General features: G+C 41.3%; 1 protein-coding gene and 1 long non-coding RNA gene across 3 annotated transcripts in view; one reads left to right on the top strand and one right to left on the bottom strand.

Annotated features, from left to right (window-relative positions):
* Window positions 1-20,827, bottom strand: part of myo1ea (myosin IEa) — a 48,406-nt gene that overhangs the window by 3,958 nt on the left and 23,621 nt on the right. For both annotated transcript variants that reach the window (XM_056390120.1, XM_056390043.1), the window contains exons 6-26: window positions 19,913-20,002; window positions 18,778-18,909; window positions 18,329-18,463; window positions 17,904-18,036; window positions 14,077-14,273; window positions 13,889-13,969; window positions 13,140-13,226; window positions 12,960-13,043; window positions 11,400-11,567; window positions 10,392-10,477; window positions 8,393-8,474; window positions 8,048-8,154; window positions 6,296-6,394; window positions 5,778-5,922; window positions 3,441-3,555; window positions 3,185-3,354; window positions 2,938-3,083; window positions 1,333-1,479; window positions 970-1,127; window positions 572-661; window positions 249-453 (exon numbers count right to left, since the gene is read on the bottom strand). In XM_056390120.1, the coding sequence (XP_056246095.1) occupies window positions 249-453; window positions 572-661; window positions 970-1,127; window positions 1,333-1,479; window positions 2,938-3,083; window positions 3,185-3,354; window positions 3,441-3,555; window positions 5,778-5,922; window positions 6,296-6,394; window positions 8,048-8,154; window positions 8,393-8,474; window positions 10,392-10,477; window positions 11,400-11,567; window positions 12,960-13,043; window positions 13,140-13,226; window positions 13,889-13,969; window positions 14,077-14,273; window positions 17,904-18,036; window positions 18,329-18,463; window positions 18,778-18,909; window positions 19,913-20,002 (2,657 nt within the window). The remainder of the gene's footprint in view (window positions 1-248; window positions 454-571; window positions 662-969; window positions 1,128-1,332; window positions 1,480-2,937; window positions 3,084-3,184; window positions 3,355-3,440; window positions 3,556-5,777; window positions 5,923-6,295; window positions 6,395-8,047; window positions 8,155-8,392; window positions 8,475-10,391; window positions 10,478-11,399; window positions 11,568-12,959; window positions 13,044-13,139; window positions 13,227-13,888; window positions 13,970-14,076; window positions 14,274-17,903; window positions 18,037-18,328; window positions 18,464-18,777; window positions 18,910-19,912; window positions 20,003-20,827) is intronic.
* On the top strand, window positions 6,344-11,495 carry LOC130178319 (uncharacterized). The gene is made up of 3 exons (XR_008829146.1): window positions 6,344-6,439; window positions 9,797-9,851; window positions 11,355-11,495. It is a non-coding gene; the product is annotated as an uncharacterized LOC130178319 (long non-coding RNA).

Below are 20,827 nucleotides of genomic sequence, written 5' to 3'. Positions count from 1 at the left end.
GAGTCTCAAAAATCACAACAACATACTGTGAGCCAGACAGAGATAAACAGGAAGGGTTGTCACAAGACGACACTAACAGAGATATGATAAACGTTTGCTGCAGTATGCAGGGTTGACAAATTTCCATTCGACCTAATATGACCCATCCTTGTAGCAGTAATAGTGAAGTCCCTTCTCCTGACGCGTTTTGTGTGTGTATGTTAATTTGTCTACTCCTGCATGTACTGTGTGGGTTTCCAGTTTCTCACCCTGCAGCTCCTTGTTCAGGCACTTTCAGACAGTCCAGGTTCGGCTGCGGCCGGCTGCCGCCTCGCTCCTTCAGCTGGTTGATGTTGCTGGGCAGGAAGGGGCGCGTTGAGTTGCTGGATGAGGGATGCCTCTGGTTGTGATGCTGTGAGTTTCTCTGATTGGCTACGTGATTGGAGTTTTTCAGGCCACCATTCTGGTGAGCAACTGCAGAAAAGAAGAAAGAAGGGGGAAAAAAAAAGATGTGGATGTTATGTTGTGTTATAAATGGTCCAAGTGGATAGAAGAAAAGCTGCTCAAACACTGTGAGATGTGATCGCTGTACCTGGAGGTCCAGGTGCAGCCCGTGATGGGATGTTCTGGTGGGTTCTGGATGCGCTGGAGCGACCCTGAGTAATGTTCTTCCTGGTGGGGCCTGAGGATGAGATTTTCAGCAAATAAGCAAAATGTGAAGAGTAAGAGTAAAGCCATTCAGATTAACATGATTAACTGCAATCATCATAACTGAGAGGGAACGGCGATGGAGAGGAGATGCATGTGTATGTGGTAGAGATTGGACCAAGTGACAAGTAAATAACGTGAAGTCTGCTACTGAGACTTTTTTGTGCTGGGTCAAGTCTGACATAGTCAAATTCATGACCCCACCTCACCATGTGACTTTGGTTCACACCTCAGGTCTACGTTATCATGGCTGACTGTGAGAACGGGTCTGTTGATACTCACGTGTATTCTTGGGAAGCCCGGGGCCGACGCTGACCTGCAGGGATTTGCTCGAAGGCTTCAGTACAGGCAAGTCTCCCTGACCCTGGACAAACATGACCTGCCGGGAGCCGCCTCCACTCAAGAAGCCCCAGTTCTCCTTCTTCAACTTCATCTCCAGTCTGAGAATGACATAGATTTAAGTTTATATATTTCTAAGCTGTGAACAGGGACAGCATCACTAAGAAGACATTACCTTTACAGCAACAATAAGATGCAAATTTGAGGAACAGAGGAAGATGCATATGGTCACATTGTGGTGGATTTGGGTACTTTGTTATTTTAACTCCCACGCTGGTTTGGATTACATTGCATGTGTTTACTTACGTGTTACTAAACTTGAGTGGTAGCTTCCTCTGAGTTTTCTCCTCAAACCTGCGAGCCAGTAAGCTGATGAACTCTGTCTTAAAGACGCACTCCAGCAGGCTGTCGTACTCCTGTTCGTGCAGGATCATGAAGTCATCCTGCATCGTGCTGAAAAACATGAAGAAACTATTCAGTAAAAAGCTCGTATCTGATGCAAAATTTAAAACCCTGACATTTGATGCGATGAAAAACACATCTCACTAAGGGTATGTGAAGAAAGATGACATTCACACAGTTGTTGTGTTGATTTTTTCCTGCTCTCTCTTCAGCTTTGATAAAAGCTAAGATGGAGAGTCAGGATCATCTTTCACATTTGCATAGACACAGAGGGAGCCTCACAAAGCAGCTCACATCTGAAGAGGGAAGACAGCCTGTGCCCGTAACCCACACAAAGATACTTTGTTCCTCCCAGTGAAGTGGAGATTTTCTCTGATGAGCTTTTTACAACTCCTGCCTTCGTTCATTGCACCACCTGGTCCACATTACCCCAGTGACTCAAAAGCCACATGCTCGCACCAACAGCTCTGTGATTTCTACCTCCGAAACAAGTTACACAGTGTTCCCATCAACAACAAAGGCCCCACAAGTCTTTCAGTTCCTTTTATTTTTTTCCTTTCTTTGTAGTAAACCACTCTGCATTCTTTCATTAGAGTGTTTTTGACTGCATCTTATTTCAGCAACATTTCTGAGATGTTGACCAAACTGCTCCAAGTCGGACCTGCACATACAAAGGGACGGACACGCTGTATATACAAGAGGTAGTTTTAATACACTCCACATGTTTCCAATGTCCCTTGTGTGACATTTACAGCAACATGGGAGCTTGTGTGATTGGAAATCCAGACTGTGGCTTTTAAGTAGATTCATGACTTTCTGCAGTGCAGTGTCTACAGATTATATGTTGGGTCTCTGCCCTCTGCCTCAGCTGCATGTTGAGTAGCTGTTGTCATGTTTTGGAAACAAATCATTACCTACTGGTACCTCACTGCTTGCTTTTTTGCTCAACATGTTCACAACAGCACATAGAAGGACAAATTCAATCTTGAGAGACATGAGGAGTAAAGGCTTATATATGATGGCAGCATGGCTGTGTGACCCATAATGCCTCTGGGGAGCTCTGTCTCCCAGGAAGAGCTGTGAGATGCAGGACGTCAGCTTTGAGATAAATGCATGGTCAGGTTTCACTGTATTCAGCAGAGCAGGGGGGAAGTTTGAGAAGAAGATATTCTATATTTTTATCTTTCATGTAACTTGGTGAGGCCCACTGATATTTTTAACTCTTTTATCTAATTTAAAATCACATTTAAGACAAAAGTGGTATGGATAAATATCAGTGAAACAATTAAGCAACAGTAGATTGTCATGTTGCAGAGGTTATATTTACTGGAAAGCAGGAGGTGGTGTAGGAGCAGGAAGCAGTGCTTAAAGTTGACTTATGTAGATAGAGTGAGCACCAAATGTTTTTATATGGATGGATTTTGTTTGCCTATAGTGGTTATAAATGATTGGACAGTATAAGGAACATGTGGCTGCTGGGAATACCCTGAGGCAGCGAGTGGTTCATACCTCAGTGACACCGCCAAGATCTTCTCCACATCAATCCGCCTCTTCACCACCTCTGTCACCTGCCCTTTCTCCGGCCCCTGTTTCACCTTTTCTCTTCCAATCAGGTACACTGATTTTGGTGTCAGGATCAAATCTCTCTTAATTCCCTAAACATGGGAGGAAAAAAAAACACACAACAGATCCATAAATGTTTTGTTAGCTGTTGAGCCAAAGAAATAGGCTGCAGACGAGCCTGAAGAAAACCAACCTTGAACCGGCGGTCATATTTTGTGACTTTGTCCGCGAAGTCAATCTTTTCTCTCTTTGCCAGAAAGTTTCGAAGCTCAGGCCTGTCGTCCATACCCAGGTAGTCACCTACAAAGTTTCTGTTGAGGCTGTGTCGCCGCCTCTCCTTCCGGTTCAACAGCAGGTCAGAGGCTAGATGAATCCAGACAGAGAAGAGAGTGAGGAAGAGGGAGACAGGCGGAGAGACAAATAAAGCTGTAAGATGTTACTTCACTCACCTTCTTCCCTCATCTGGACGTATTTCTTGCAGGCGACATATTTCCTCCAGGCTTTCTGGATGGTCCTGGCATAGCCGTCAAACTTGCGCTCCCTTGTCTCTTCCAGCAGAAAGAGCTGCGAAGAAAACCGGAGAGACTCAGCACAACACACAGTAAAGGACAGACATACTGTACTTCAGTGGACAAACCCAAACAGAGACACACCTAAACAGACTGAACGGAAGGAATAACCGCACCGGAAGACTTACCTACTGAACATACAGGTGTACGTTTGAATACAGAAAACTCTGCTGTCAATGATGACGATTTGATTTTTTTTTTTTCAGTGTAAGAATGATTTCAGATCTGTTCATAGTTTTTGTACTGTACAATATTTATCGCACATTGTACCATGTTGTTCTGTATAATTAATTTCAAAAAATAATAATTTTTCTTCTTGGGCTGTAAAGTAATTTCACCACTTCCTGCAGAAGGAGCTGACTCTGTGCCAAAAGACCACCAGTCTTCTTCCCGATGGGCCTCTAGACATGCAATCACACTCTCTGTCCTCTCCCTCCCAGACTAAACATCCTGCCCACTGCCTCACTAACAGGCCTGGCATCAACACGGCCAGCCACAGGCCGCAGTGTGACGGGACAGGAACGGACCACAAGCAAGGCCCAAACACATTGTGACGGATCAAACTTCCAACTACAAAAGCTGTGAGGAGAAAAATGTTCTGAGTCACCGAACGACAATACGCAATCAGAGTTTTCAGGGATTTTCACCGGAAGATGACAAATCCAAAACCAAACAGCAGGTGGGGTTTGACATGGATGTGAATTTAGCTCACAGAGGAAAAAATAAAGTGAGTGGGAGGTAAAAAAATATATATTGAGATTTCCTAATATCAGACAAACACCTAACTGGCACTGAACACCAAAGCAACTGCACTGCAACTAAAGTTTATTTTCAATCTAAAGAAAACATACAAATTTATTTATTTATTTGTGTGATTAATTGATGAATGAGCTAGTCAGCATTTATAAGAACCATATAAACATTTAATAAACGGTTTAAAACACATTATAATGTAGTTTTAAGAAGATATAAATACTGGATATTATGTTTATTAATGTATACTGTTCAATAATAAACATTTAAATGTCCTTACAGCTGTTTACAACCATATTATGGAGTGTTATAAACCATTCTTCAATTATTTGTATGCTGCTTATAAATGTTAAATAGAGGGATTTAAAGTAAAGTGTTCAGTCTGTACAATGAATGACATCTTGTTGAAAATAATTTCAAGATCAATTTAAAATTGATATCATAACCCTGGCAAACATATATTCACATATGAATGACAACTCTCTTTAGCCTGAACTCTGCCTCAACGCAGAAGTTGTGAGACCGGTGACGGACAGTAAACCATCAGCTCATCCATCACCACTTTGGGGGAGAAACTCTTCTCCAACATCTGGCTTGGCATCAAACAAACTTAAACTTATTCCATCCAGCAAAGAAAAAGCTTCAGTCATACAACTAATTAGCTGGTGTCAGTGTCTTATCAGACAGAGAGACTTGTTTTGAGAAGCCTGGCAGCTCATTTCAGCGGTTCGCCCTGAGTGATATTTGCGTTTCATAAGCACACCTCAATGACTTGGACTCTCAGTCTGGCAGTGTGGGGGGATGGGAGAAGCTCTTGGCAGTGCATGGCTGCAATGAATAAGTAAAGGCATTCAGGATCAGCTGTAAGGCCTGAAGTAAGACTAAGATGTCTGTGTATAAGCGTCTAAACATACATCTATGTGTGTGCACGTGCATGCTCATTCGTGCATGATGTGTACAAATGTTAATAAGTGAGAGCGCAGGCATCACACAAGCGCTGCTTTCATAGGAATCATGAAAAAAGTAGTTATGGTGGAAAAAGACAAGCCTTTATGATGTCCCCCCCAAACTCTGCAACCACAGCCTGTGCTTGTGTTTTAGCTCCAAAGTGGTGTTGACTCAGTGCTGACGTGGTACAAGGGTCGGGTTCAATCTCCTCCCCTCCAACAAGGAATCGAGTACGATTTGGGACATTAGTGCCCTTTTATGGTGTGTAGTGTAAAAATGGTGAGTTCAGTTTTTTTTCTCTGCATACACACAGAGCTTTGCATGCCAGCAGACGTTTTGACATGTGATTTGAATTTTACATCTATACAGGAACAAAATGTTGGCATGCAAGTTTTTGCTCTGTAGTACATTTTCCTGGAAAGCTTTCTTATAAAGACGTGGTATTACAAAGAGCAGAAACTAAGCAAAAGAACAGAAGACGTGACAGTCTGAGTGAGAGGAAGATGACAAACGTACCGACTCAGGGGCTTTAATGAAGATCTTGGTGCGACCAAGCTGGAACTGATCCTGGTCCATGTTGACAGACTGTAAGAGATGAAGGACGCCTTGTTTCTCGTCTCCTCGCCACGTTGGCCAGGACTCTTTGGTAAGAATGGCGTACCTGAAGAATATAGAGTTTAGCAGAGACAATGAATTTTACATAAGGAGGGGTGGATGCGCAGGTTTGGAGGGGGGATTATTTACATAATGTGACACAGGTTCCAAGCTGAACGAACTTTAATGTTGGTGTTCTACCAATCCAACATTTTCTCTCCTGTGTCTGATTCCAGTACCTAAAATCTGTACACCTCAGTGTGTGGAACTTATTGGAAACATGTTATGAAAGGTAACATGAGGCCAGCGACGCCACAAAAAGCCATGACTGTACATGGTGGTGGAAATACCGAGGTGGAATACTGAAAAAAAGAAATATTGGCGTGAATATGAAGCAGACGCACACCTACTTTTGAACCAAATCACAGTCAAGCTGTTACCTGTTGAGGAACTTCCTGAAGATTCTGCGGTAGGCGTAGCCAGCACGCCTCACCCTGATGTTTTCCTTCAGACCCAGATACTCCACCTGATGCTTCACGCTGAGGATGAGAGAAGAAGGACTCAGGATCAACATCAGGATAAAAGTAAAAAGCCTCTCTCAGTTCTGGCAATAACTTGAACAATTAAACAATTATCAAAATGATTAGCAATTAACTTTATGTTGATCGACTAATCGTTTCAGCTTTGAATGGGAATAAAACATAATATAGACTCATTCTGGACAGGCTGACCACTGACCCCTCTGAATGTGGTATTGTATTGATGGAAGTTTACTCATGCTGGTTTTACCACTTCCTTCCTTTTTTCATATCCTACTTCATTATAAAAAGCTTTTGTTTTCTACATTTGACAATGTGATATTTTTGTATTCATGACAACTACCTTGCATTTTACCATCGGTATTAGAGATATGAGCTACCAACTTTAACTCAAACATCTTTTACCAGGTCTACAGCACAAGAAGCAACCCCACAACCCCACTCCGCTAGCGGAAGGGGTTATCACAGGTCATTGTATGCAAAACAGCTGCATTTTGCAGACTTTTTCCTCAAACAAAGACCTTAAGTACTACTTAGTACACTCAGACTTCCTGTGAAAACAGTGGTTCCGGTGTTAATTAATGTGCCACCCTGTGCCGGACTCACAACAGGAAGGTCATAGGCTCTGAACAATACAGCAGCAGTCTACATCTGAACATGTAGTGCCGAGAGCCTGTGAGCAGGGAAGAAAGAGCGGGAAACTGAGACAAAGGGATTAAGAAGGGGGAATGTTTCTAACACGTCTCACATGACTAAGTCTTCAGACGGACCGAAAACATAAAAAAAAAAAACAGCAAAAAAAACCCCAGCAAAAAAACAAAAAGGGTGAAGGCAAAACAAATCAGAACAATGATCCAGTGTTTACGTTCTGTGTGAGAACAGCTAGAGACCCGGGCCTGTGTTTATCAAACTGTGAAAGTTTGGATTTAAGTGAAAGAGTGATTGTACAAAATATCATTGGTCATAATGAATAATACATCAGCTGAAGGAATATTACAGGCTCATTTTAATATACTATTTGCATTTTGATTTGAACACGTGATATGATGTCACATTGTCTTTCTCTTTTCATTTATCAAGGGTGCTAATAACGAGAATTAAGGTTATATTTATGTTGTTTGCAATCACTTTCCAAGCATATTTGTTGCCTCCACAGTTTTCTCTGATCTCGCTCGTCCACCTGTGGCAGAATTTGTTCCTTTCAGTCAATTTTCTGTCATTTCATCCTAATCCCTTAAATAAATATATTTGATTGTTATTTATTTAATGTGTTAATTGCAACTACAGTTTTTAAGGAATTTATGCAGATAAAAATAACTTAAAAATAACTAAAAATAGCATCAAAAATCATATGTTTTTGCAGAAAATCATATCACTGAGTAAACTGTAAGGATTTATTTTGAAAGACTGAACAATATGGCAGATGGATGGTAAATCCTTGTCTCTGGCTGGGGATTCCTGTTCAGAGCTTGCATGTGATCAGTCATGTGATCAGTCATGTGATCAGTCATGTGATCACTCTCCTCTCACTAATTTGGTTTTTCAGGGCATTCTTACGTGGAATGCAGAGATGTTTAATATGTACAGGCCCTGCGTGGTTTAAAGGTCTGCATGTGTGACTGTGAGGAATGAATCAGTGAATCAATCACTTACCGGCTTTCTTCCCAGTCTCTGGGCTTCTTGGTCTCATTAGGTTTGATGCAGCGGATGTAGTGTGGAGTACATTTCATCAGTGTGCTCACCAAATCATTGGCTTGTCTCTACAAAGTGCAATTAGAGGAAATATCAAGAAAGGGGAAGAAGATAATGATGAGCCTGATGATGATAACAATGCCAAAGTCATGACTGAATTACTGGCTCTTTTCTGACAGGGAATGCTGAAGGACACTCCAGTGAATAGCAAACACACACATTTTCTTTTCAAAGGCCGTTCCCACAGCGACCCTGATAAGGAAGAGGGACAGGTACACGCACAAATAAACTTAACTGAACACACACCTTTATTTTGCTGCCTGCAGTTGTGGGTCGACCCTTCTTTTCCGCATTGAGGTTTTCTTGAAACAGTGCTCTGATGAAGGCGCTGTCAGAAGACAAAAGGAGGAGACTGAATAAGTACTGATGCAGAAAGGCTGGTATCATCCCCGTATCAACAAAAACAAAGTGTGGTAGGCCTAAAAAAAATGTGCCGAGCTTTCCTGGCTGCCAAAAACAGAAAATCCAGTTAATGGTTAAAGACCCAAGGACATTTGACTAAGGTCATTGGTTTAAATTCCTGAACCGCTTGGGAAGGTCCGAGCTGGGAGCCGGTGGGAAAACAAGAGGTGTGTGTGTGTGTGTGTGTGTGTGTGTGTGTGTGTGTGTGTGGTGTGTGTGTGTGTGTGTGTGTGTGTGTGTGAAGCACACAGACTTTGCAGCAAGTCTCCCCAGTGCCACCGCTGTATAGAGGAACATATGCTGCTATTATATGACAGCACACTCGGTTGAATTAAACAATGAATTACTTTTGATTGCACTTTGGCCTTTTGCTCTTTAAAGCGTTTGGTAACAGTGTTTTCTGCGACTCGGAGATGAAGATACAGGATTCAGGAGGTAGATGACTCTTTACACAAGCCTTTTATTCATACCTCCAAAATACTGAGAGAGAAACAATACATCAGCACTAAAATACAATATCCTTGACATAAAACTCTCCACTTTCTCCTCAAAGGCCTGAATATATTAATGTATATATTTTTTTAATTTGTAGGTGAGGTATTTCGTAGCGACGTCATCACTACACTATGATGTGTTGCTGCTGGTCAGAATGTCGCAGATATTTGAGAAGTTTCCATCTTCGTGCTTCTCTCAACTGAAGACACTCAACTTATTTCAAGCATATTTTCAGAGGAAATTTGTACTTTAGAGCACCTTTTAGTTTACAGCTATATACATACAGTGAAGGTGAAGGTTTAATCTTTTATTTCAATAACACACCCCATACAAATACTATCTCATAGTAAATAGTATCTCATCAAAACCAAATCTCACATGCTCTCACATTCAGGCTCCTTTTGAACTGTGTCAGCTGTTTTCGAAAGTCTTTGAAAAATATCATAACAACGTGGAGATTATCAGGCCTGGTCTAAAGCTGACACGTACAGCTGCTCAGCATTCAACTTATTTCAACTTGCTTCTGTCGCCGCCTTTGGTGTTTATTATTTTATTATTTCAAAGTGCTTTTTCATGTTGGTATTTTTTCTAATTTCTGGCTTTCTCCCACATTGGTATTTGTTTGATTTTAAACTTCAGACTTTGGCTATGGACACAGAAGAAAGGATCAGCAGGTTGTGTGTACAAACAGACCAGAAGTCTGCTAATATTGTCCAGCTGACAATACTGGTCACTCCTTTCTTCTCTCTTCAGACCTGCTGCTCAAAGGAATGAGGCTGCTTCCTTCCTTCTCATGCATCCTTTATGTGTGAGTGTGCCAAAATCTTTTATCTATGTGTGTATATGTGTTTGTGCGTATGTAAGGTGAAGTTCATATATGTATTTTCCAGCACGTGTCTGAAGGGGACTTTGGCATAAGCTCCTTTCACGCCTCACAAAACGTGCCCACAAAAGGGGGCGAGCAGTGGCTGAGGCCTGGGGGGGTTACACAGACAATGCAGGCTGTTTGCACAGATGGCCACTTTGACACAAAGAAAGGCCAAGAAACCAAAACACAGTGGGACCAGACTCCACAATGTATCCCCGCAGGGAGACTGCACTTTTAAGGCCAGCCTGAGCAGACCCCAAAAGCTGCATTTAGGGGACAGCAGCAAGATGTGATTGAGGGCAAAGGGCGCGACGTAACCCCGGCCCGCACACTTCTGCTACGTTCCCGCCAGCTTCCAGATGCATTGAAACGTCTGAAGCTCTCATTCAGATGTATCCAATTATAGCCATATGCGTCACTATAGAGGACTCCCTTCAAGTCACCACCTGTTGGTGCAACGAGCAAATAGGAGTTACTTACATTTCACTGCTCTGCATCAACTCAATGAGGTCAGTAAAAAGGACGTCTCGGTTCCTCTCGCAGAAACCCTCCGCGTCGTAGGACACCTGCAGGAGACACATAGAGGAAGATTTCAAAAGAGTCATAAATGAAACCTCCAGCAAATGAAAGACGACACCTGTGCAAAATTAAAAATGGTAACTGATATTCTGACCTAAATCAGCGGCTTGAATTTTATGGGAAAAGAAAATGAGGGGTTGCAGCTCCAAGTTTTACACCTCCTTGGATTAGCGTCCTTATAAAACCAGCAGTGGTTTAAAAGTGTATAAATTAAACCATGTTATTTCTGCTATACTGTCAGCTGAGCTTGGGGGAATGTTTTGGGCCCGGTCATGGGAGCCCCTTAAGTCTTTATGGTACGGCTCATTAAGCCTGCGGCATGTGTACCAGGCTGCGGCCACCACACATCTGGTGAATGACATGGGACAACCTTGGCCCAGACCACCAAAATGAAAATGAACGCGAAACAAAGACGTCTAATGAACCATAATGTATGACTGAAATAAAGCTGATCAAAATGTATGACGTCAGAAATCGTTACATACGGAGATGGGACTGCAACCATAAATAGTCAAAGGAGAGAGAAGGGAGTTGCAGGAGAGAGGGGCGTAAGTTTAAAAATGGAAAACTTAAAAGGACAAAGATGACGACACAAACTCCAGAATTAAAGAACCAGCTGCATAACTGGTATTTATGACAGATCATAGGGGGGAGCGACAGAAAGAGCTCCCACACCAACACCATAAAGAATGACATTTTAATAGGCTTCTATTTCCAGAAGTTACCATCAGCTCCCTACTGTAGACTGTATGCATAAAATATTAATTTACAGTTGATACCACAGCAAAGACAAGTGCATAGAGTTGCTGTAAACCTCATATTGAATGTTGTAAAAGCTGTTTCTCTGTGTGTGTGTTCATAAAGATCTCCCCTGCAAACATCGGCAGTGCTAAGTGCACTCAAGCTGACCTTGCCAGCATAGTGGTGGATGATGAAGCCCTGGTTCCAGCTGTTGAAGTGTTCGTGGGTGTTGATCTGGACTCGGAGCTTCTGCAGCATTGTCTGGTCGGCACCTTCGCCCACTGCGTGCATAGTGGCACACACATCATCCAGGATGCTCATGATGCCAGGGGGATTCTGGGAAAACACAAGGAAAACATGTCACATTCGTATCACGACACTTGGCTCCGACAGTTACTAGCTCACATATAGTATATCCTGAAGTTCATTTTTGACCTCTTGCTGTTTGATTTGTAATGACTGAGGAAGAAAGTCAGGTAATAAAATATAAAGCCAAAGGTTTAATATGTGAAAGAGCTGATAGAGCTTGCTGATCGACTATCATTTAAATCCTTTAAGCAAAAAAGAAAACGCTAAAAATGAAGTGGTTCCAACTTCTAAAATGAACCAGAATCTGTTGGTTTTGGTTTTCTTGCTCTTCTATGTAAAACTAATAACTAACTTTGCTATTTGAAAGGTTGGTCGGATAAAACAAGACAGTTTAAGTGTCACCTCTCAGGCTCTGGGAAATTGGGATTGAATAGACTAAATGATTAATCCACAATTTAACATGCTGATTAATCAGTGTTGACAACTGTTGTTAGCTGCAGCTCTAATATGTGAAGAATATTACAGGTTGATGACTAATAGTGGGTATTATGAAAAACCGTCTGACATAATGGAAAATCAAGGTTCAGTTCAGCAACTGGGCCAAATTATCTTTTACCAAACTATAAGTAAGTGTAAAAATATTTCATACAAACACATGAAGAATCTTTATTTTTGACATTAAATGAGCATCTAAAGGATGACTCTCTCAAACATCACTCTCACACTCTGCTCTTTGGCTCCATTATGTCCAAAGTTGATCAGTGGCCTGCAGTTTGCACAGTGGTAACAGTGTCTGCAACTCAAAGAACACAAGTCTCTGTCACTGGATTAACTAAAGTGGGTCTGGTGTAAAGAGCTGGACTGTCAGGCACTGATACAGATCCCCTGCTCCTCTCAGATGGAGGCTTGTTTAAAGCCCTTGTTGTGGATTTCATGGATTAGACCTCTCAGTGGGACAGATAAATCAAATTAAGAGGCATGTCGGCACATTTGAGGATATTAAGCTGCAAGTCATGACAACAGAGCAGAAACTTGGCGGGAACTTGTGCAACTCAGTTAACAATCTGAGGACAATAAAACTAACAAATGTTTCTTAGAAAAAAAACTGTTAACTGTTCATATTCCAGTTACAGTGGGTTGATGCAGGGAATAATGATTATTTCCATTATTGATTAATCTGACGATTGCTTTCTTGATTAACCAATTAATCCTTTGGACTATAAAATGACATAAAAATGCCTCTGTTAATGAACTTATTGTTTTATATCTACCCATCATTGTTCATTATGTGATGATGATTGAATGAATATTCAGATCCACATTCAGATTTCTATCAAAAGAAAATATAATTAAGAATTGTGCATCCTTAGTTGGAGTTGTGAACTCTAGTTTGTTTATAATACATTATTATTTATTTACTTTGCTCTCGATGAGATCGCAGACAATCTTGTTGTTGAAGTACTCAATAGGAGTCCACTTGATGCCCTCTTGCACGTACTCCTCCTACAACGAGAGCTCAGAGTCAGAGCAGGAAACATCTGAAGATGCTGGAAATTGAAAATAAGGTCCAAAAAGAAGAAGAGTGTGGATGGGCATTACCTGTTCTGCCTTTAGAGTCAGCTCAATGAATATCTGCTGGAGCTTCTCATTCACAAAGTTGATGCAGAACTGTTCAAATCCATTTTTCTAATGAAGAGACAACATGGTTAATACAATCCATACAGCGTGAGTGAGTTTATCTTCAGTAGAGTACAGATCTCTGCAGATCTTTGGGCTCAGTGGACATTGTTTGGAGCGGGAGCTATAAAAGAAGGGTTATATTGTGTAGATACAATGGACCTTCAGCCTGAGCCTTAGGCAGCAGCGCTCTGCATCTTCCTGTCTAATAGAAAATACAGCTGACCTTTACTTACATTGTGTTTACAAAGAAAAACATTCAAACTGATAGAAAAAACTAGCGGAGCAGATTAGATATTTTTTACAGTGGATAATGTTATGTAGTGTCATGGTACACACTAACAATCTTGTTATTAGGATCTAGAGCTCCTTGTAAACCAACATAATACAAAAGCACTTCCATTTGGTTTGTCCAATCCTGTGGACAAGTCCAGGACTTCTCATTAAGCAAACTAAACAAACAAGTAATCAGATTAGAAAAGCATGTTGAAGTCTGCTGCCTCAATCAGGAGATGGGACTTAATCCACGTGCTTTATAAATTAGTCTCATCCTCTGTGTTTAATCTGTTTAAATGCTCAAAGTTAAAACCTGTTAATCTAATTTCTGCGTTGGTGCAGAGTAAAATTCCAGTGGGCATGTGTCAGCTTTGGAAACAGGCAAAAACACTTACTTGGAAAATTTCAAATCCATAAATGTCCAACACGCCCATATTTAACTCCTGATGATCCTTCACCATGGCTTTGTTGATGGACTGAAATCAAAGAATTTTGTTACTGAAATACAGGTTTATATTTCCACAGCTTTATTACCAATGAAAATTGTGTTGCATTTATTAACTTTAGAGCAGTGCAATCATACCTCGACCAGGTAGTCAAACACACGTGAATGCAGGGCTTTGGAGAGGGCGTCTCGAGTGTAACACGCCTGCTCCACGTTTAGTGTCACGTCAATAGATTCCACTGCATTTCCCCACTTGCTGTCCATCTTCCTGCTTGTCAGTTTCTCCTTCAGACGGTTCTGGTCAATTCCAAGCAGAAATGCAGGAAAGGCCAAAACTATTAAAAGAGAAAAGAGAGAAGAAGAGAAGGCAGAAAGTAAATAAAGGCAATGTTACTTGTTACTTCAAATGTTAATTTTCCTAACTCAGAAAAACCTTAAAGAGTGTGAACACTCAGCTGGAATGAACTACATGTTACAGGACAGTCATGATTCTGCATGAATTATCACCCACATATGATAAATTGTCTTTTTAAGCCTGTCTACGGGTATATCGTTGCGACACAGACATTACAGCCAAACAATTACTCGGCTAATCGATTAGTCAACCACCAGAAATTCCCTAAAAAGACTATTTTGATATTCAAATAATCTTAAAAGGTTTGTTTTTTAGCAAAAGGATCAGACATTGCCAATTTTCAGCATCTAAAATGTGATGATTTGCTTTTTTTCTTTGTCTCATCTATCGGTAAAATGGTATCGTTGAGTTTTGGTGTGTGGGTTGGACAAAACAAGACGTTTGGTGACATCACCTTGGACACTGGGAAATTATAATTGGCATTTTTCACAATATTCCAACATTTTATAGTTTGAATTATTAATCCAGAAAATAACTTGCAATGAATATAACAATTTATTTTAGTTCATACTGTTATGGTATGTTAGGTTGTTGTTGTGCTATTATGGCAAACTGAGAAAGAAAGCAGCATGTTAGTAATGGGTACTGCTCTGAAATAGCAAAGAGCCATTTCTCTAAAAACCAGTATGTAAATCATTTTGCAGGCCTGCATATATTTGAAAGGCTGCCTTGTGTAACCTTTTCATAGCAGACAGCCATTGCTAATCCAATGCTCCAACACACACTTTGCACTGCATTTACTCTTATCATTAAGAGGGTAAAGCCACAAAAGCGGGGCGATCCTAAACCACTGAAACAAAACATCCTCTGGAGAAAATCCAGCACAGATGAGCTTTGAATTACAGTTGAGTGCAGAATAGAAGAATAGCACTGAGCTAACCCTTGAAAAAAAAAAGTGTTGTGCACACCACAGATCATTTGCCCCTGACCTGGCGTTGATATTGTCCCCTGAGAGCCCCTCCCTGCCTTATTACAGTGACTCACTTCCCCTAAAAGGAAATAGCTCTCAGGCCTGCAGACTCACTGTGTCTGGGAATGCATCAGACCACTGCAGTAGCTCCCCTTTTGGGACTTTAGGGTGTGACTGACCATACGCCTGCTTAAATCATGAGGAAAAGTCATCCTTTGTATTCGGCAGGAAAGGTATGGATTGTATACTGGAGGCTTTTACGCATTGTGTATGTGAATTTCAGGAACAATGCACAAGTTCTCCTGCAGGAAATTTGTTAGTCAAAGCACCAGTGAATAATGGGGAGGGAGCTACGTCAGGACAGAGGTGTTACAAAGCTTGTGGATTCACTCACCCCAACATGATGTAACACATACAATAATTCTGTCAATTTCCTTGTACAATATTGACTCGGCTTAGCGCTCATTGAAAATAATGTTTGAATAATAAAATTTTGGACATTTGAATATCTAAGCAGTCCTTCAGTCTATGTAAGATTTTCCTGGTCAGACTGTCAAACATTCTAGCTTGTTAAGAATTTATTCTATCAATCCAGTTTTTAAAGGAATAGTTGGACCTTTTTGGGAAACTTTTTTGTCCAAAAGTTGGATGAGGATTGATACCAACCTCATGTTTGTGCACTAAATATGAAGCTACAGCCACCAACTGGTTAGCTTAGCTTAGCATAGAGACTGGAAACAAGGGGAAACAGCTAGCCTGGCTCTCTCCAAATGTGACAAGGCCACCTATACCAGCACCTCTAAAGTTCACAAATTAACATGATATATGTTGTTTTTTAATCCATACCGATGCAGACAGTATCTGGGGTTTGAATATTGTAGTCAATATGCAGATTTGATGGAGCACTGGAACAAGCAAATGCTGCAGTATATGCAATGTTCTCAAACAGAATCATTTTGAAGCTACTAGGAGAAAATTTACAGGGAGTGTTTAGAACAAAAGGGTTCAAGATGTTTTTTCTTGTCAAAACATTTATGCTTACCAAACCAAAATTTACGAAACATCACTATCAGGTTCAATTGCTTCATGTCCCAACCAGTCTAATAATGTCCAAATCATCAGCACAAGTAGTCTCAACATTTCTTTCAACAACAGATGACGCACTGGCTCTCGCTGAGTGCGAGTTGATATTTATGTGAACTTGGCTGGTGTACTTTTGTGTGGAGAGCGGTGGTACGAGTGTGCAGTTTGAGCGCACAGGAAGTGAGACTGGAGGGAACAGGAAAGGCAGAGATTACGAAGTGCCGCTGTTTCGTCTGCACAGAACAGACCAAGGCTTTGTACACTGCATCATACAGATACAGCACGAGAAGGAAGGAGGAAGGGAAAAAAGGGGGAGAATAAAATGAGGCAGGAGAAGGCGAGAGGGAAGGGGACAGAGGGAGAAGTATTTTTCCAAGTAATTTTAGTCTCTGACGAAATATGCCCAGACTTTCAATAATAGCGTTTTATTTTCTGGTAATCTAGCATTGGTCTTGGATTACTCCAGACAGTTGGCTGCAGCCCTGCATTAACACAATAAAACTTTAGGGAGTGAAAGTGGTGAGAGAAAAATATCCTCCAAAACCAACTAGACAAGGGCAGCTCAGGACACTAAAGAGACGAGAGACATTCCGAGATGCATGAATGCAATGAGAAGAAGAGATTTACCGCATCCCAAACTCAACCTGAACATCAGCACCATAGTCTTTGGCCTCAGTCTTAACCATACAACTGTATCTGTGTTATTGTAGCCACGCCAGTGAAATGACTCTATGGATGGCATCGTTGGTTCATCCACCACTTTGGTCCAGACTGAAATATCTCAGCAACTACTTGATAACTACTTGATTGGTGAATCCTCCTGACTATCTCTATAGCGTCATCCTCAGGGGTCAAAGTTTCCACTTAATACTTAATACTTCGGCCTTCAGTAGCTACACAACAAGCTATTAGAAAGATTGACTAAAAATTTGGTGCAAGCGTTGATGGTACCCAGAGGACGATCTTGCAATGACTGTGATTTCCTGACTTTTTCTCTAGCACCACCATCAGGTCAAAGTTTAACTTTGCTCAGCTTTTATCTCAGGTACAGGCTCAGGTACCCAGGTACAGCCTCAGAGTCAACACTCACAATCTCAGTTATAGCCACTAGCATGACTGCAGACTTTTATTTTATATTTATTTCAATGCTTTATTCTTTGAAAATCGCTAAGTGCCTGTGACTTAAGACTTTCCCTCTGAGTCTGATGAGGTTGAACAACAACATGCTAACCACACCACTGTTTTGAAGGGGAGTGAAACATTGTTGTTGAGCTTAACATTAATTAGCAGTTCAGTCATTTTTCCATCCACATGCAGTTAACTGACAGTTTATTTGTTTTGTTTCTTTTTGTTTTGTGTGTGTGTGTGTGTGTGTGTGTGTGTGGGGGGGGGGGGTGCGTCCCCTCAGCTAAATACAAACAGCAAACTAGAAATAGCCCAGGTTTGTTTTCATTAAAGTTTTAATGTGATCTGTGGTTGTTGCTACCTGTTTTAGTGTGAACCACATTAAGCACAAAACAAGGCAGTGTGAACAAGCCCTGGTGTGAGACTACTTACACTCTTCGCTCTCCACGGCAGCGTAGTTGCCCGATTCCCTGAAACTGATATTTCCCAGGTGCAGGACTCCAGCCACAATCTGAAGCACCATGGCGCGGTCTTCCGCTGAGATGCCAATCACATCCATGGCATGCTGAGAAAGCACAGGGAAAAAAATCATGCTAAATCACGGCCGCAGCATGGGTTTACTCAATCCTGCGGTACCTAGCTCATGTCCTCTAATTACTCCTGTTGCGGTTTGACTGGTAAACAAAAGCAGGAGGAGATCGTTGGAAAAGAAAACAGAAGAGGACTGGTAAGGAGAGAGAGGAATGTGAAGAGAAGACTGTGAGCCACATGAACACTGGTATGAGATTCACAGACATACAAAACACCACTGAGAGTGGTAAGTTATTGCCAGTTGTACAGAAGGGATCTGACTGTACCGTTGTCTCCTGGAAGTCACTCTTATCATTGATGTCGTCCACTTTGTAGGAACCAGACTGATTGAGGTAAGTGTAGTAATCCAGGCTTGTGATTCCCAGGCTGCTCTTCTGCTCTCCACTGGCTCCTTCTATCAGCTTCAGAGCAGAAAAGATCAATGTATAACTGTGTATGCATCAGTTATAGACATGCCATAACACAAATCCTGCAGTAATGTCATTTTTAGGCATTTTATGTGCTCCATCTGTGTGTGAAGAAAATTGTACAATGGCAAAACTTAACAATTCTATCTTTTCCAGAGACCTCAGGCCATACACAACGAAAACAGATTGACCGTCCTCCTGCAGCCAAATGGCACATCTAGTCCAATGTGTCCTGAAATTCCCTCACAGACCCTCTCCATGAGCCAAATGTGTCCCGTTCACTCTTAGGCTAAAAAAATAGGTCTCACCTGATAGAATATGTGGAAACTCCTTTCTCCAGGATTCCTCATGACAACACGTGACTTCTCCAGAAGGAAGTTGGAGATTTTCCCTCCGTCTGGTTCGCCACCGGAGCTGAACTGGATCTCAAAGTATTTCCCCTGATGGATCAAAGCATGTTTTTTTTTCAGTATTGGAGTGGGCTGCAATAATGCTTAAAGCCAGAGCTATAAGATCTGAAATACTGGCACCTGGCTGTTCTAGGGTTGCTGGTGGTGGTGGTGGTGGTGGTGTGTGTGTGTGTGTGTGTGTGTGTGTGTGTGTGTGCACGTTTCTGATCCTGCTTTTTGTCTTGCTTTCTTCTCCAGACAAGCCTGTAATGTAATATCTGTTCCAGTCAAGCTGAGAGCAGAAGCCCAAATCTGAACAGAGACACTATTTATTCAAAGACCTTAAAAGTACCTTAAAAGTAGTGATCTCAGGCTATTAGTGACAAAAGTATTTTCCCAAAAACTTCATCTAAAAATATCCCAAGCAGTGACACAATTCTACTTTGTATGCTAACCCGAACACACAACCGATAAACTCAGCTGAAACGGTTTATTTTGTTTAAAAATGTGCTCTGCCTTAATTTTAAGTCCTTGCTGACTGACTTCCTTTATAAACAGTAGAGGATGTGCCTCAGTGATTCTGCATGTATGTCTTTCTGTGCACTTTATCCTTACAGCACAGCTCTGGTTAACCAAGACACACATGAGGTTTGCTGCCTCATGCAATGAAACAGAAATTAGAAGAAAAGCTAATACTGTAAATGTTTGTTTTTTTCAAAGATTCGACTTGGATCCAAAGGTACGCCACAAAAAAGTTGAGTCCTCAAATTATTGTGGGGTAAATAGCGCCTACTGCTTGTATTTATCTCTTACCAACACAGGATTTGCATTTAGAGTGAGTTATTACATTTTTTTTTCTGTGTTACAGAGTCATCCACACTTACACTGCAAACCAGATTTGACACACACTCACAAAGAAAAACACAAGGCTGAAAAAAAAGGGGCCTTGGAAGAAGATTTTTAACTTCAGATGTTTTCTTTCAATAACAAGAACCATGAATTGAGCCGTGATGGTAGACACACTGATTCACAAAAAGTGAAATGAAAGCCTTACAAATCTGCTGGAGTTGTTGTTCCTCACAGTCTTGGCGTTGCCAAAGGCCTCTAGCAGCGGGTTGGACTGCAGGATGATGTCTTTGACGTGCTGCGAGGAGACAGAAGCAACGAGCTGTTAGCTACGTCACAGACGGTCTGTGAAGCAGGTACAGACACCACACACTTCACACCCTCGCTGACAGGCTGGTCTGTGCATCTCTGGAACTTTCCACTCAAATACGAGCATGTGTGTGTGTACATGGATACACACTCGCACACAAATACACATCCACAGACAGACACACAAAGTCTGGAGGACATTATCTTTCCTGTGAGCCATCTGCATGTCACAAACACATGAGTTTTAAATCTGTACGGCAGACAGAGCTGCTCCCACTTCCATTATTGTACACAGAAGTTGAGTGGAAATTATTTCTTGGAATTTTTTTTGCGTTACTAAACATAGTCCCATATGAAAGGAAAAAAAATAAACACTGCCCTTTACGCTTACAGTTATTTATAGATATCCAAACGGTTATTAATTTATTTTTTTTATCATATTTTATGCCTCCAAGACAAACCATGCACCGATTAATTAATGGAGCTTCAAAACACATGGAATCCAACTGAAGTAACAAATACATTTCCAACATGGCCTCAAGTTGTTAAAATAAATATTCTATATCCAGAACTTAGATTTTTTTTTGTGATGTATGAATATTAATCGATACGATTAGTCTTTGTGAAGAAGATAATGATCAGACAGATGAACAGGTGTTACTGGCAGGAAATTATTATCTATTCAAAACTGTTCTCAGACACGTGAACACACAACGTCAACACATTGCACAAGAATGCATGTGATGTACTGAGCATACCGCACAGTGTGTGCAAAGCTGAAGGGAACCATGTGAATGAGAAGTGATGCTCAACA

Source organism: Seriola aureovittata, chromosome 1 (assembly GCF_021018895.1).
Source record: "Seriola aureovittata isolate HTS-2021-v1 ecotype China chromosome 1, ASM2101889v1, whole genome shotgun sequence".
Classification (NCBI taxonomy): Eukaryota; Metazoa; Chordata; class Actinopteri; order Carangiformes; family Carangidae; genus Seriola; species Seriola aureovittata.
Note: the sequence above shows the minus strand (reverse complement) of the source record. Positions and strands in the feature narration are given on the sequence as shown.